The following is a 17,433-nucleotide window of genomic DNA, read 5'->3' on the forward strand; positions in this document are numbered from 1 at the left end:
TTCAAGCCAAGTGTGTCTCCTGCTGCAAGCACTGCTGCAATAATAGTTCCCAAGAACGAATCCGGTAACAAAATAACGTACACATACCGCTCCCCAACCCATCCAATGCCCCTCAGAAATAGCAGAGAACGTTAAAGTTCGTTGGAAACTTTTCCTTTTTAGCCTTCAGATGACTTCATTTCGGGTGCACTCAGTCTCGTACATACATGTAGGACGTACGTAACTTAGGAAAAAAAAGTTGTTCATCCTAAGAAGGACTCCTAACTCGTCTCGTCGACGTCGACCAGGGAGAATTGACTCCAGCCGAGATGATGGCAGACAGCCACACAAAATACAGCCCTCGAGGTGAGGTTGGAACAGTGATTCTCAACCTTTGTATCGTAGTCGATCTCAGTATTATACCATGAAAAATCTGATTTTATTCGAATAGCCTCTTACTAAAAACGGCAAGAATGGCAGGATTTGGTTGGGCATCCATGAGGCAGAAGTTCTGCTTTACCCGGAACTCGCTTGCTTAAAAGATAGCGATATGTTTCCTAGCAAAAGAGATCCGTTTCTCATCCGGATTTGCTGCACTTTAGTAGAAAACCGCAACCCCCACATTGTTACACTGTGTTGTCCTTTCTTTCCTGGTTCTTATTGTTGTTGTTGCTGTTGCCGGTGGTTTTCCAGAGATGCACCTGAGTGCACTTTAATCTCCGAGGAACAAGCGTAAAGATTAAAATCTTTATTATTGTTCAGGGAAGTCGAGATAAACAAGCAGCCAGCCAGCCAGCAAGCAGACCAACACCAAACCCCACACCACCAGCTTAGGTGCGGTTGGTTTTCTGGTTGGATTGAGTTACATTCAGGATTTTTGCAGGTTGCCCTATTTGCGGTGAGATAAATCTTCGAGTCACACTCGGAGGTATCCGAGCAAAAGGTGTGCTGTGCATTTATGTTATATTCCAGCCAGCAGATAAGCGTGTCACTCGGAGATGAGGTTTTCGCACTGCGGGTTACGTCCATTACGCTGCTGCTGGCAGGAAAGCACTTAGGGGAAATATCAGAAAAAGCAAACCAGACATTAGGAGATTTATTGTGCTGTGTGACATGTGCAATTAAGGTAGTCTATCCAATTGACTAAGTCTCGGTGAAATATGTTCCATCACAACGCCAGTAATTTCCACAATCACAAGTTAATCCGATTAAGCACAACATCCGAAAGCCTCGCTTCAACCTCACAAAGCAGTCCTCGCACGCACATCCGCCAAGAGCTAATGAAAGCATTCCGATTCATACAGCCTTGTCAAAAGTTAGGCATACAAAACGGCGACACCGTAATACAGTCACCATTATTCATGGTTTTGATTTGAACTTCCGCTTCGTTATGTGTGCCTACAACATACCTATACCGTGTTTCCTGGAAAACTCGAAATTGCGTTTCGCCATGCCACAACAACGCACATTAATCCAGCAGCGAATTTCCTTCCAGGAATGCAGAAATCTACCTGACGCTATGCTTTGGTTTTCTGAAATGATGGGTGGAACATTATTACACATTGCGTTGCTTGAGTCCGCGAAGATAAACGATACGCACACATCATTAACAGAAGATGTAGGTTAGGTACAGTTTGTTTAGCAAATATTTCAAAACTTATTACCTCAAAGGGTATAGATCTTGATACAAAACTGGTAGATTGCCGTATTCTCATCCTGCTGTAGCTGTTCATTAAACGCTTTTTTTAGTGGAAGAAGGGTCTGACCAGGCTACGGTTCATACAAGTTATCAAATTTTTGTATGTACAAAAGTCTACTAAGGGGATGTGGGTCTGAAATGAATTCGTCATGGAGTTACAGCTTTGATTCCTCCAATAGTTCCTGTAGTGATTCCTTCAGGAAATTCCTTCTATAATTCTTACAGGGATTTATTCAAGTATTTCTGATATAGTCCACCAGGAAGCATTGACGTAGCCTGGCATCCTAGATTTTTTCCTTGACCATCACCTAACATTTAAAACTTCACACAATTATTCAAATTTTATTATTGGCGCAAACTTGGGCTACAGCTGGAATTACTTCATTTCCTGTTTTACGTTTTAACGTTTTGGATTGTTAAGAACAGTCAACAGACTTATATTCTGTAAATAAAGCAGTGATATCAACTTTAATTTGTTGAAAATCTTCTCAGTAGGATTTTCCGGGGACTCTATATCAATATATATTAGTTATTCGGTTCTGGCGGTGGCTCAGGTGATCATTTTTAATCAATTTTGGTACTGAGCAACTTCATCGCTTAGAAGATTTTATAAGAATGCAGTTTTGTACTTTTTTGCCTTTCTCGTGCACCAAGGTGTACCGAAAGGCTATATGTTCACTCCAAAAACGAAAATTTGATAGAGCCTTCGGAGGGGTCAAGTCTAATATACCAATCGACTCAGCTAGACGAATTGAAGTGATGTCTGTGTGTGTGTATGTGTGTATGTGTACAAAAAAACTCACATCACTTTTTGGCAGTAAACCTCAACCGATTTTAATGACCGACGGTTCATTCGACGCGGAATCTGGTCCCATTGTTTCCTATTGAAAATGGTTCAAATCGGTCCAGCCGTTCTGGAGTTATGGCCATTTAGGTGTTCCGGACCGGTACCCCAGGAAGGGGCCAGATATGAAAACGCTACAAACCCATCCATGCGGCACATCAAACTACGGCATTTTCGATAACATGATGAATGGTATGCAGAAAAATAGTCTCAGACCATATCTGGACCGGTAGTGTCCCGGAACCGGTTCCGGGTGTCCCGCCGGAAGTGACCAAACATAAAAGTGAACTAAACCCATGCATGCGACACATCAAACCGCGGCTTTTTCGATAACGTGATGAACAGTAAGCAGGAAAACATTCTCAGACCATATCGTAACCGATAGTGTTCCGGAACCGGTTGCAAATGTCCCATGGAAGTGGCCAAGTATAAAAGTTAACCAAACCCATGCATGCGATATATCAAAGTGGCTTTTTTCGATATCCTGATGAACAGTAAGCAGGATAATATTCTCAGACCATATCTGAACCGGTTGTGTCGCGGAACCGGTTCCGGGTGTCCCGTCGGAAGTGGCCAAATATAAAATTGAACTAAAACCATGCATGCGACATATCAAACCGCAGTTTTTTCAATAACCTAATGAACAGTAAGCAGGAAAGCATTCTCAGACCATATCGAAACCGGTTTCAGATGTTAGGCCGGAGGTGGCAAAGTATAAATGTTAATTAAACTCATGCAAGCGACTTATCAAATAGTGGCTTTTTTGATATCCTGATGAACAGTAAGCAGGAAAATATTTGAAGAACATATCTGAATTGGTTGTGATCCGGAACCGGCTCCGGGTGTCCCGCCGGAAATGGTCAAATATAAAAGGGAACCAAACCCATGCAAGCGACACATCAAATCGCGGATTTTTAGGCATCTTGATTTGGCAAAAAAGTGCCTCGCCGGAACTGGCGAAATACCAAATGAATCAAACCCATACATGCATTACATCAATTTGCGACTTTTTATAAAAACTGATTAATAACTTGCACGAAACTAGTGTAATACCACATCAGGGTTAATCAGTAAGTGGTAAAATGTGAACCGAAAGTTGTAAATGTGAAATTGGACCAATCCCATGCGTGTCGTACCATAGAACACTATTTCAGTTTTGTTTAGATTGTATGATTTGTTTTTGAACACAAATCTTACAGATATTGTAGTGGTATGAATTGATAGCTTGTTCATTTTTCGATTGTTGCCTTCCGAGGTTCACTGCGGTTGATCACCAAACGGATCAGGTGTCGGAAAGCACCAAATTAGAACTTTCGGAAGTAGCAGCTGCAAGAGGAGGCGCTGCAGGTGTGAGTAACATCACAATATCGTATCATTCGTATTTATAGTGTATTACACTGTAACATTTGATCACTTTTTAATTCAACAAATTTCGAATGAGCGGGATACAAATTAAACAGTGTCGTATTAAAGAGTGATGAATACGCGGGGTTTGACAGTACATCTAATAGCAGCTTTTTTGATAACTTCTTCCTCTTCTTTATGGCTCGACGTTCGCATTGGAACTTGACTTACCTCTCTTCTACTTAGTGTTCTTTAGAGCACTTTCACAGTTATTAATTGAAGGGTTTTCTTTGCCTGCCGTTGCATGAATTTGTATATTGTGAGGCAAGTACAATGGTACACTATGCCCAGGAAGTCGAGAAAATGTTCCCGACCGGAACGGGAATGAAACCCGCCGTTTCTGGATTGGCGATTCATAGCCTTAACCACTAGGCCAACTGGAGACCCTTTTTTAATAACACGATGATCGATTCGTAAGAACATAGCCTCAGACCATATTTGAGACAACCGGTAATGTCCCGAAACTAGTTCTGGGTGTCCCACTGGAAGTGGTCAAATGTAAAAGTGATCTGTACCCATGCATAAGATAAATCAAATCGTGTTTTTTTTAGGTAACCTAATGTACGTTAGCAATAATATTGCCTCAGGCTATATTTGGGAAACCCGGTGGTGCTCCGGAACCTGTTCCAGAATGTAACCAAATGTACCATGCGACACACCACATCACGGATTCTTTAATAACCTGAGGAACGGTTAACTAGAAAATAGGCTCATACCACATTAGAGACTACTGGTAGGGTTGCACAACCAGCGTTTGATGCTTCGCCGGAACTACGAAAGTAAATAAAATCAATGCAAGTGATAAATATGTGTAAGAGAACAAAATCTTGACTAAATATGTCACCCACATACAAACAGACGTCTCACTATACTCACTACGTTCTTGTTTTCAACGGTCAATAAAATATAACCTAGAATGTGCAGAAAAAAACTTTATCGAAGACAGCAAAGTGATCTGTGATTGTGTAAAAAGTTATATCTTAGCTTGTTTTTTTTTTTATTTCTCCCCTGTTGGGGAAATTAAGCCACTGCGTCCAATAGGCTGAACTTTTGTGGCATGTCCCGTTTTGATATTCGCATCTAGCCAGCTAATTACCATGTGTCAAGTAATCAGCTACTGCCACGACGCGTCGTCTCCCAGTCAGGTGCACTGGAATTAATAAACTCCAAGACCTTCCCAGGTTTTTAGCTTGTTAGTATCGTCTTGATATTGATCAGCTCCCAATGTTAGTGAAGGTACTCAAGCAGTCAACTGAGAAATCTGATATTTTCAGCTCTGCCTATACGCTGAATACAACGTCGGACTATGTGCCATCAATAAATTTTAAGTCAATTCAATGATGGCTTTGATAAAATGCTTGCTTTTCTTAAAAAATATCAGGATTCAGGAACACTTTGACTTACGTCGACGGAAAGATCGTGTGAACATATAAGACGAGAAAGGCACTATCACCACTAGGTGGATTAATTTGGTTTTTTTTTTAGAATTTCTGCGGTAGTTACATTGTAATTTGATAAGCGTTTTATTTGGAAATCTTTTATTAAGTTTCGACGGCAATTCTTCTGAAATTCCAATGCCTTTTGTTTGCATTTTTTTCTGCAATATTGTTGTGATACATTTTATAATTATTGTATTTATATTTTTCTTATATTTTTTTGGCAACGTTTTTGCAAATTTATTCAGACATTTTTTTGAGGATTCCTTTGCCTATTCCATCGATAATTTTTTCGGCGATCCCTCTGTGTTCAGAACTATCTTTGAGAATTACTTCGACAATTTGTTTGTAAAAACTTTTAGTGATTCCTTTCAAGTTTTTCGCAAAAAAAACTTCATAGGAAGATTTTTGGCCATTCTACTGCAAATTCCTTCACAATTTCTTCAGCATATTCTTAGGTTAATCTTTCGGCAATTTCTTAGTGCATTTCTTTGGCTTTTCCTTCGGAAATTCCCAGACAACTCAAAACTGCAGTTATCAGTTGAGCCAACTCAAAAAATTTACAGAGGAATTGCGATATCCGAAGAAATTTAAAAATGGAATTGCCGAATCAATTAAAAAAAATCGCAGCGATTCTCTAAGCCTAAGGAAAACCCGAAAAAACTTCCCAACATATTCTCAAAAGATTTACCGGATGAGTTTCCATCAATTTGGCTGAAAAAGTTATCAAAGGAACTTCTATAAGAATTATCAAATGTATTCCTAAAGAAATAATGAAAACTTTTTGAAAAAATTGGAAAAATCCTATGTTAATTGCTTAAATATATTCCAGAAGAGTTCCGGAAAATTACATAACGATTTCGGCAAGTATTTACAAAGCAATTTTTGAAGGAATTTGCAAAGAATATGCCGAAGAAGTTTCGGAAGGAAATGCCAAGAAGGAAATTGCTAGAGATGTTTCATAATGAGTTACTGAACAATTTCTCAAAGACCATGCTAGAGAAATTCTTAAATGAATTAATGGAGAAATCATCCATGGAATATCTGGAGGAGTTTTATGGTAGAATTCCAAAAAGAATTGCTCAAGCAAGATTTTGTCGAAGAAATTCTCGAAGGGAGCCTCTACGAAATTTGCGGAAGTAAGTTCCACAAAAACTACCGAAAAAGTTCCCAAAGTAACAATAAAAGAGGTTCCGGAAAGAATTGCCAGAAAAAAATCCAAAGCAATTGCTGATCAAATTCTCAAAGAAATTTTTGAAGCATGTGAGATCGGATTTTCGAAGATATTTAAAAAGAATCTGCTGCTGAAATTCATTTAATAAGTACTAAAGAAATCTCGAAGCATCCTATCAATTATAGAGGGATTCATGAAAAAAAAAATCCGATGAAGTTTTCTAAGGAATTGCCGAAGAAATACGAAATAGCATGAACAAAGCAATAAAAAAAATAAATAACCGTTGAAAATTCCGTTAAAATACTGCCATTAGGAATGCAAAGAAAATTTTTTCCTCTAAAAATCCTCCAGGAATTTTTCCTGTGGTTCTACCAGGGATTACTTCAAGGATTGCTTCAGAATTTTTTTCTAGGAATTCCTCCAGAAATGCCTGCTAATATTCCTCCAGAAATAATCCTGTGGCACCTCAAGGGACTTCTTCACATATTTCTTGGAAATTTCCTCTCGGCAGTTATTTCTGTAATTTCTAGAGGTAATTTTAAAGGATTAATTCTGAAACTAATTTTCAAATTTCTTCAATTCAGGAATTCTCAATGTGGTTTTTCCAGATGCTTTCCTAAGGATTTCTCTAGGAACTGCTCCTGAAATTCGTTCAAAACAATTTAAGGGGTTTCCTCTTGAAATTATGTATTGCTAAAATTTCTTCAAGTATTCTTGATTTGATTTCTGCAGTGTTTTTCCACGGATTATTCCAGAAATTAATTTAGATTTTTCTTTCTAGGGATTCCTCTAGAAGTTCTTCCATATCAAGATAATTTTTTTTTACTTAAAAATCCTTTTGAGATTTCTGTTGGGATGACACAATTCTCAAGATTTACTGTAGAAAAAGCACCTAAAAATGCTTGCGAAAAATCAGCAGGAATTCCTGAAAAAAAAAATCGTAGTAAACACCCGAAGGCATGCAGCCTATCTTAGCAAGTATGTTGCAAAAATAGCTGCGATTTACGCCAGAGATTTCCGAATTCATGAACGTTTATTGAAAAGTTACAAATTCCTATAAATAGAGCAAGATTAGAATTTTGTGCTAAATGAAAAAGGAAATTTTTCCTTACGTTTAGTGTCTCACTATTCTTCAACTAAATTCAAGCATTCGAGACCGTACTGAGCACTTCCAGCTTTTTACGAGCAGCTTCAACTGTCAATTTTTTTTTATAATTTAGTAACGAGCAATTCAAGGGGTTTATTTAGAATTCTTACCCATTTACTTAAACCGCGATTAAGTAACGCAGTAGGTCTGTTAAAAAACTCGCCGTTTCTTTTTAGCTTCGTAATCCAAGTTTGTTTCTTGCTAAATATAGACACTTATTAGAACGCGAAATACTTCAAATTTTGCTTTCTACATCTTACCTGTCTAGCAAATGGGTTAGAGCAAACTTAAGCTAACTGATTAAATTATAAAAATACAGTAACTAAAAAACGGCTTCTATCAATCGTGACGAGATTGTTTTCTATCTTCTCTGCTTCCGAATTTTGCTTATCATCGAGTATGACGGATCGTGATCTAATGACAGAACGGCTGGCATCGATGACAGGCGGTGTCATTCAGTGGTAGACCTTCTTCGGGTAGCGCTGGTGGTAGCAGAACTACAAGGGGTTCGCAGATCGACGGGCGCGCTTACAGTCCCCCCCCCCCCGAATGCGCAGAAGGTCCTCCTGAGGCGTATTGGTCCTTGACGCCTATGTCGAGCACTGCGAGCTTCACCGCAGGACGTTCGTAGATACCATGACTTGTTTGGACGGTTGCGCTTCTCACTTGTCCATCTGGCCAGCTGTTACGGAGAGCGTTAGGGTCTACATCGTTGACGTGGATGGGTTGCACCTTAGTAAACCACTTCGTACGTCGGGTGATCACGGGTAGATAATCCCTCAACCATCTTCTCCAGAATTCGTTGGCCATGGCCTGCGACTGCTTGAAGCTGTTTCGGAGAACAGTGGGGTTATCACTGTACGGCACCCACGGTTTCAGGCCGTTTGATGACCCAAGCAGAAAGTGATTAGGTGTCAGTACCGGTGATTCGTCGTTGTCTATTGGGATGTCTGTCAGTGGTCTTGAGTTGACTACATTCTCGATCTCCACTAGAGTACTGTGTAGCACTTCATCGGTGGGTGACCTTCTCCACTGCAGTTTGCGTAGGTTGGACTTCACGCTCCGTATGAGGTGTTCCCACGCCCCGCGCATGTGCGGAGAGGCTGGTGGTATGAAGCTCCACTCGGTGTTGGGCGTGGTGAACTCCTCCATGAGCCGTTCCTGGTCGATGTTCTGCATGATATCTTTCAGTTCTTTGCTTGCACCTTGAAAATTGGTGCCACGGTCACTGAAGATGACTGCTGGTGTTCCTCTTTTGGCCATAATGTTCCTGATCGCCAGGATGCATGAATCGGTTGTCAGTGTGTGGGCTAGTTCTAAGTGGATGGCGCGTATTGTGAGGCAGGTTGCCAAGACTCCCCACCGCTTTTCGGCACGACGTCCTACAGTGACAATGATAGGACCGAAGTAATCTATACCCATGAAGGTGAAGGGTCGTGTGAAAGCTGCAAGACGTTGAGGCAGAGATGCATTTGAACGTGTTCTGTTCATGTTCTGTTCAAATTCTGCGCTCACGTGAGCCGTGTTCAAGTTCAAACAAAGTGGGTGCTTGAACACAGGGCACTGCGTAGCTAGTAGCAACAGATTTGCGACCTTTGCAGTCACTCGGTCATCATCGCTGGTTGTGCAGATTTTCAAAAGGTTTTTGCGTCAGCGCTGGATGTGAAATATCCGTACAGCTTACTAAAATAATGGGTAGTTCCCAATAAACAAAAAGTCAGATCTGTTCTCTTTTGAGGAGCCTCTCCGGCCTGTAGCCCTCCTCTAAATACAAAGGGCCCATTACACTTGATCGAGTCAGTTCCTGGACAACAATTTCTTCTCAGTGATGTGATGTTGGACTGGAGCTCCACCGAGGTGCTTCTTGCATCTTGCTTCTTGGATCTGAGCCACGACACGGCGTGTGGAACAGCACATCATAATATCGTTTAAAAAAATATGTCCATGGCTTGGCCCGCTTCTGACCTGGTGTTATCTCGGCCCGCAACATCCTACATAACGACATAGAATTCGGCACTTACAGGGACATGGTAATTCGAGCATCCATCAAATCAGTAGGGAACAGAAGTGACTGTGATCACCTGCGATGCAAATTCAGGCGCGGCATCGTAAAACATCTTGATTTTTGTTACTTTCGGCCTAGCCTTCGGCTAACGATCTGAGCTGTCAATTTTGAACACCATTTCGTGAGCAATCTAGTTGCCTAGGTTGTGTTCAAAAATGTGAACACGCACGTAAGAGCAATCAGGGAACATTTTTGGCACGCTCTCAGAACATGAGCGTTCAAAATGCATCTCTGCGTTGAGGCGGTAGATCACTCATAATAGGAGGTTGCGGTGATGCCAGATCATTAGCACACTCCTGACACTCTTTACGGATGGCTCTGTATGCTACCTTCAGCTTTGGTATTCGGTAGCGTTGACGTATTTCATTCATCGTTGTTTGATGGATCTGATGGTTGAACCGTTTGTGGAAATCAAACAAAATGAGCTTGGTGATAGAGTGATCACGAGGAAGGAAGACTGGTTGGGCTTCATCGCGGGTGATAAACGTGCAAGCTTGCGTACGACCTCTAACTCTGACGACATTGTTTTCATCTAGAAAAACGCACTGATGAAAAAGCGAGCTGCTTCTGGGTAGGTTCTTGTCCGGATTCTTCAAGTTCCGGTCCCTGGATAGGATAGCTATTTCGTCGGCGAAAGCGGCTTCCTGAGCTTTGCGGTGTAAGTAGTTTTCCGCGTCGCATAGCTCCTGATGCTGCAGCGGTCCGGTGGTGCGGTCCTTCTTTTGTGCGCATGAAACTCTGCAGTTGCACACGAATCGCAGAATGTACGCAGTAGAGCGGAGTAATTTCCGCCAGTCGGAAAAACGATGAGCGTCGATTACGGATTCCGAGACTTTTACGTGGAGCAGCAGATGTGGACGCAGTTCTTCGGAAGTGCTACCTATGCGCTGTCTACAGATGGGCCATTGATCTGTTGGCTTCCGCAGAAACTCCGGGCCGTTGAACCAGCGACTGGACGTGGACAGGTCGATGGTGTTGCTCCACTTAGTACCCTCATCTGCGACATTTTGCTTGCTTGGAACCCAATGCCATTCTTTTACATCTGATGCCTCGAGAATTTCGCTAACTCTGAAGGCGACGAACTGGCTATAGCGGCGATGGTCGGAATTCAGCCAGCACAGAACATCCTTCGAATCTGTCCAAAAAAATCGTCGGCTCACCTTGATTGAAAGTGATTTGCAGACAGTTTCTGCTAGGCGGTTGCCGATAACGGCAGCCTGAAGCTCGGATCGTGGGATGGACAAGAACTTAAGGGGTGAAACTCTCGTTTTGGATCCCAAAAGCGCACACTCGATGTTCGCTCCTTCTTGGAATCGTAGATACGCCACTGCCGCAAAGCCTGCTTCACTTGCATTGACGATCGTGTGCAGCTGAACCTCGTTGTCTTCTGAAGTAGATGTCAACGATCGGTAGCATCGAGGAATTTGAAGCTCGGTGATTCCAGGTAGAGCCGCACACCAGGTTGACCACTTTTCGAAGTGTTGGTCATTTATCGGATCATCCCATCCAATTGAAGAGCGCCATATTTCCTGAAGAAGTGTCTTCAGAAGCATCAAAAAGTGTCCAATGAGGCCTAGCCGGTCGAAAACCATCATCAGGGTTCGCAAGACTTCCCGCTTCGTAGGACGACGATCTCCGGACAGAAGTAGCTCGTCTATGCGTTTGGAAACCTTGAACGTGAAGTGGTCTGAAGTTGTGTCCCACCACATTCCAAGGATTTTTTCGACCGAGCTGTCGCCGTTGAGGTTTTTCTCCACTGTAGAAGGTTCTTGTAGTTGTTCCAGTAGCATAGGAGAGTTAGATGCCCAATTGCGGATTTCAAAACCCGCTGATGCGTGAATTTCCTTCACGCCTCGTGTCAACTGGATTGCTTCCTCTTCATGCTCCACGCTCAGAAGCATATCGTCAACATAATGTCGTTTGACGATTGCTTCGACGGCGGCCGGTTGCTCTTGCTGGAACTTCTGTGCGTGAAAGTTTTTTACGTACTGTGCCGTACTCGGGGAGCAGCAGGCTCCAAACGTCATCACTTGTACGATGTAGGTACTTGGCTCGGGATCGGTTGAGTTTTCCTTCCAGAAGAAACGCTGGCAGTGTTGGTCGTCGTCCCGCATCAGAACCTGATGATACATTTCTCGAATGTCACCACATACTGCAATTCGGTACTCGCGGAACTGAATCAACACCGACAGGAGAGAAGTTAACAAATCTGGGCCCTTCAGCAATACAGTGTTTAAGGAAACTCCATGAGAAGTTGCTGCTGCATCCCAAACGAGTCGCGTCTTACCAGGTTTATTCGGGTTCACCACCGGGAACATTGGTAAATACCATACGCGGGTATAATCTGCCTGAACCTCCGCATCAGTCAACTTTCGGACATAGCCCTTCGTGACGTGATCTTCAATCTTCAACCTAACTGCGTCTGCTAACTGTTGGTTATGCTGCATTCTCCTATCCAGGCATTCCCATCGTTTCAACGCCATGGCTTTGCTGTCTGGAAGACGGACATTTTCATATTTCCAGAGAAGTCCACATTCGTACCGTCCATTTCGGCGTTTTGTGAGCGATTCCAGAAACATCTGTGCCCGTTGGTCCTCTTGTGACTGCAGCAACTTGTCTGGTTTCACGATGCCGATGCTATCGAGCAGAAAATAGTTCTTAACCTTCCAGGACGCGCGCCATCAAGTAACCGAAACTGCACCGCGCTCACGCTGTATACGACGAGCGAGATTTTTTGGTAGTGTTGTACTTTTTACAACAGCGCGCGTGCTGAAGGGTTAACCGCTTGGTGCAGATCTTCATCCGTATACTGATTGCACTGGCATATCTCGAGGGAGTGATAATTTACCGAAAAAGTAGTAGTGTCTTCAGGTGCGCAGCTTCCGTAGACCACAAGCTTGGATCGTAGCAACCAAGTTCTCTACTGTGAGCGCAAAATTCACCACCGTCTCCAACCGGTCGATATTCGGCGACCTCGAACCTTCTTCACGATTGCTTGGACGATCGCTTCTGGTCTCCCGTACAGCATCTTCAAGGTGGACATTACTCCAGCCACGTTGGATGGATGAAGCAGACGGCACTTGACTGCTTCTAACGCCCTTCCTTTCAGGCATTTTCGAAGACGCAGCATATTCTCCTCGTTGGAAAACCCGCACATTTGGCTGGAATTGTTGAAAATCGAGAAGAAGAGTGGCCAATCTTCCGGGTTTCCACTAAATTCTGGGAGATCCTTTGAAACCGCTTGTCGTGCAGCCAGTTGACTGCGATTAAGCACACAGAACGTCTCGTTGTCCTCAGCTTGCACAGGCTGAGCCATCGGCCCCAGCACGTTGCTCTGCATTGGAGTTGACCGCTGACCTGGAACGAACTGATTCGACTGTATCCGCATCTCTGCCCTCTGATGAGGCGGCAGCATTGGTTGCGTCGGATGGTTTCGCATTATGGTTGGCGAATTCACGAGACGGAAGCTAGTTTCCGCCGGTGGTGGCTGCTGACCCTGTCGATACGCTGGTTGATTGACGCCTTGTCCGAGAGTTTGAGCGGAATGCTCTACAGGCCTCTGCAAGTTACTCGCTATGGGCCCGTCACCCTCATCAACCGCAAGACCGGAATCTGGTTCGATTCCGAAACGATCCGTGTCGGCTATCCACTGTTCGATCTTCGACGCGTTATCAAAAATCGATTCACCGTCACTCACCGCAGATGACGACTCGCTGCCAAATTCTAGAAGCGCCGCAAATTTCATCTCCAGGTACTGCTTTTCCAGCTTCTTCTCCTCCTCGATTTTCAGCAACTGCAGCTTCAATCTCCTTCTTGCCTCGCTTTGTCCGCTTTTTTTGCTGGTCCTGGATCGCCGCGATGGATTGGCTGCCGGTACCATCTGAGCCAACGGGCCACCAGAAGCGGGAAGAGCCACCGACTGGTAGCGTATAGCAGCACATCGGGTGCACGTCCAACTCTCGTCCTCGCGTTCCGTCGGTACTTCGCACACTCAAGGTGCCACCATCCCTTGCACGCATCGCACTGAACCATCATCATATTATCTGGGCCATCACACAACTGACAATTTGATTCCCGATTTTTACGCGCGATTCGCGGGGGATTCCGTCTAGGAAAACTGGTACTGCTACCAGGTTTATTGTTTAAAGCATTCCTAGTTGGGTCAATCGGCACTATACCCGTCTCAGGGCAATCTGATAACTGCTTATCTACGTTTACCTGCATTTCATAACAAGAACCTACGACCGCATTCAGCGGGGGTGGAACTAGCTGCGTGTCCGTCCTCGACGCATCCGTTGTTCCCACCTCGTCTCCGTTTCCAGCCTTAGAATGCTTCGACGACATCTCTCAATTCGGGTAAACGAATTTGTAAAATGTTGCAAAAATAGCTGCGATTTACGCCAGAGATTTCCGAATTCATGAACGTTTATTGAAAAGTTACAAATTCCTATAAATAGAGCAAGATTAGAATTTTGTGCTAAATGAAAAAGGAAATTTTTCCTTACGTTTAGTGTCTCACTATTCTTCAACTAAATTCAAGCATTCGAGACCGTACTGAGCACTTCCAGCTTTTTACGAGCAGCTTCAACTGTCAATTTTTTTTTATAATTTAGTAACGAGCAATTCAAGGGGTTTATTTAGAATTCTTACCCATTTACTTAAACCGCGATTAAGTAACGTAGTAGGTCTGTTAAAAAACTCGCCGTTTCTTTTTAGCTTCGTAATCCAAGTTTGTTTCTTGCTAAATATAGACACTTATTAGAACGCGAAATACTTCAAATTTTGCTTTCTACATCTTACCTGTCTAGCAAATGGGTTAGAGCAAACTTAAGCTAACTGATTAAATTATAAAAATACAGTAACTAAAAAACGGCTTCTATCAATCGTGACGAGATTGTTTTCTATCTTCTCTGCTTCCGAATTTTGCTTATCATCGAGTATGACGGATCGTGATCTAATGACAGAACGGCTGGCATCGATGACAGGCGGTGTCATTCAGTGGTAGACCTTCTTCGGGTAGCGCTGGTGGTAGCAGAACTACAAGGGGTTCGCAGATCGACGGGCGCGCTTACAAAGTATTTTCTGGGGTTTTTATATGACTCCTTCAGAGATTTTCTCAAGGATTCCTTTTGAAATACATGCAGAAATTCCTGCTAGGATTCCTCCAGGAATCCCTACTAGAATATCTTCAGGAGTTCTTGTTGAAATTTAGCAAAACATTATATCTGGAATGTCTCCTATTATTGCTTTTGAGAGACATCCAGGAATTCCTGGAAACCTCAGAAAAAATCTCAGAGCATTTCCGCCTAAAATATATGGATGAATCTTAGTAGAATTGCTGGAGCACCCCCAACATGGAGTTTCTAAAAAATCTCAAGAGTATTTCCAGAAGAAGCACTAAGAGGAATTCCTGGAAGAGTATCTGGATATGAAGAAAGCCATTAAGATATTACAGTAGGAATAACTGAAGGAATCCCAGACGAATCCTTGGAAGAATTTATTGTGGAATCCAGGAGAAATCCCAACTGGCATTCAAGGAACGCTTCGGAAAATTACAGAAGGAGCTTCTGTCAGAATTCCAGCGGCCATTTTCTGAATGAACCCCTGGAAATATCTACGAAGAAAAACGAATCATTGAGTATTTTTTGAAAAAAATCCATCAATAATTACAAGATTTTTTTTGGAGAATTCTAGCACGAAATTTTGTAGAATGGATCCCCTTATTAGTCCCATAAAATTGCCATGCCCACCTAACCTTTGAGCTTCCCACCCTGCACCCCTTTTAACCTTCCAGGACGCGCGCCATCAAGCAACCGAAACTGCACCGCGCTCGCGCTGTATACGAAAAGCGAGGTTTTTTGGTAGTGTTGTACTTTTTACAACAGCGCGCGCGCTGAAGGGTTAACATTGTTTTATGGAGGTGCATAAACAAATATATGAATTTAATCTAAATGGAGGTTCAATTGTAATGATACAGAACTTCTCAGGAAGATCTTGGAAAGGATTCCTATGAAGTACTTAATTTTGATACATTGTTCTATGAGTAACCCATGAGTCCATCATGGAATTTCCGGGGTTGGTTGATTTTTAGAGACGTTGCACGGCGGGGGTCGAAAGGGTCTCAGTTGCGTTACGTGGGCTCCGATTGGGTTTTAAGGGGAATTTGAGTGAATTTCAGAAAGCTTCAGAGGATTTTTGTCGGGTTTCAGAGGCGTTACTCAGGCGTTTTCGGGGGTTTCTGAGAGTCTCAGGTGCGTTACATGGGGTCCGAGGGAATTTTAGGGGGATTTCGTACATTTTGGACCACTGCTCTTAAGTGAGCTTCAGGGAGATTTCAGCGATGTTTTAAAGCGTTTCATAATCGTTTCAGGTGGTTTCAGAAGAGATTCAAGATGTTCCAGACTGTTTACGATTGTAGATCCGATGAACTATACTCAAGGAAGCTCTTAGAGATTCTTAAACAAACATTGAACTCACCCCTTGTCAGCACACAGTTTGAGACTGCTCTGAACACAATCAGATTCCATTAAGGTAACGTTACCTAAAAGAAGAGACTCAAATAGATTTTACATAAATGGATTTGACCTAAATGGTGTAAACCAATAATGTCTTGGAAATGCAGTTTCCGACACAACTTCCTGAACAAATTGAACAAAATAGTTTGTTTAGACAGAAAGGTAAATAGGTCGTGGTTGTGATTGTGTTTCTCAATTTCGGCCCTCTGTTAATTTTCAACTTCTATTTAATTTCTCTCGTTACTCCTTCCTTCTTTGAGTTATATTAAGTTCACCAAGAAAAGCCAATAAAATTCAATTATCACGGATTGCAGAAAATTTAAAAGGTTGTAGCATACTATGCAAGTATACGTCAAATAAATAAATAAAAAAATCTTAAAAGTCACCATAGGAGAATCTTTTCATGGAATTCTAGAGTAAATCCCTAAATCTGTAGAAGTTGCTCAAGATGAGTGAGTTTTTGGTGGCAAAGTGTACAGGCCGCGTTTTCATTCGGTCGTCGTTGTCGTCTATTCGACTGCTCATTTTCGTACGGGGCGATTTAGTGAGTTTTTGGAGGCAAAGTGAAGAGGCCATTTTTTTTCATTTGGGCCTGCCGCGTCGTCGTCGTCAGTTTAGAGTGATTTTTGAGGCAAAGTGAAAAAGCTGCTTTTTTATTCGGACCGGCTGCGTCGTCGTCGTCGTCAATTTGAATGTCCACATCGTCGTACCCGTGTGTAGTTGTAGCGGTTCAGTGTGATTTCGGAGAAGAGGCCAGTTAGTGGAAGATGCTTTAGCACATACGCACTGGACACTTCGAAGGATGTTTATTGGTGAGCTCTTTCCATTTTATCATAATAATAATAATAATAATTAATGCTAAAGGATTTATACAATTCTGCTCTGGTTTTTGTGTATTTATCTAACAAATATTGAAAAGTTCGTCACGTCATGTGTCGGCGTTAGTACCCAATGCACAATCAGTTGATAATAAATATGTGTCTTTCATTTTTTGCATTTACACAAAAATTTGAATGGTTTGTCATCTTCGGTGTCGACATTTGTAATATTTTATTCAAAAGGAATAAATGTTTTGACTCAATAGTAAAGGTTGCATGAGAGTCCGTCTTGGTTCGTCGTTGCATCGCGTCGTCGTTCTGTGTGCGTGCTCATCTTCGTACGAGGCGGTTT

General features: G+C 42.6%; 1 protein-coding gene and 1 long non-coding RNA gene across 2 annotated transcripts in view; both read right to left on the reverse strand.

The window, feature by feature from the left end:
• Positions 1 to 17,433, reverse strand: part of LOC115262290 (uncharacterized) — a 297,053-nt gene that overhangs the window by 155,174 nt on the left and 124,446 nt on the right. The window lies entirely within an intron of this gene.
• Positions 9,967 to 12,627, reverse strand: LOC134284139 (uncharacterized). Its single transcript, XM_062842460.1, has 2 exons — positions 12,531 to 12,627; positions 9,967 to 12,411 (listed from the first exon to the last, which is right to left on the reverse strand). The coding sequence occupies exon 2, from the start codon at positions 12,325 to 12,327 to the stop codon at positions 9,967 to 9,969; it is 2,361 nt and encodes a 786-aa protein (XP_062698444.1). The 5' UTR covers positions 12,328 to 12,411; positions 12,531 to 12,627.

This window comes from Aedes albopictus, chromosome 3 (genome assembly GCF_035046485.1).
Source record: "Aedes albopictus strain Foshan chromosome 3, AalbF5, whole genome shotgun sequence".
NCBI classification, from domain to species: domain Eukaryota; kingdom Metazoa; phylum Arthropoda; class Insecta; order Diptera; family Culicidae; genus Aedes; species Aedes albopictus.

Bases quoted from the DNA above. Each gene is read 5' to 3' on its own strand.
- LOC134284139 (XM_062842460.1), bottom strand. From the start codon at position 12,327: ATGTTTCTGGAATCGCTCACAAAACGCCGAAATGGACGGTACGAATGT.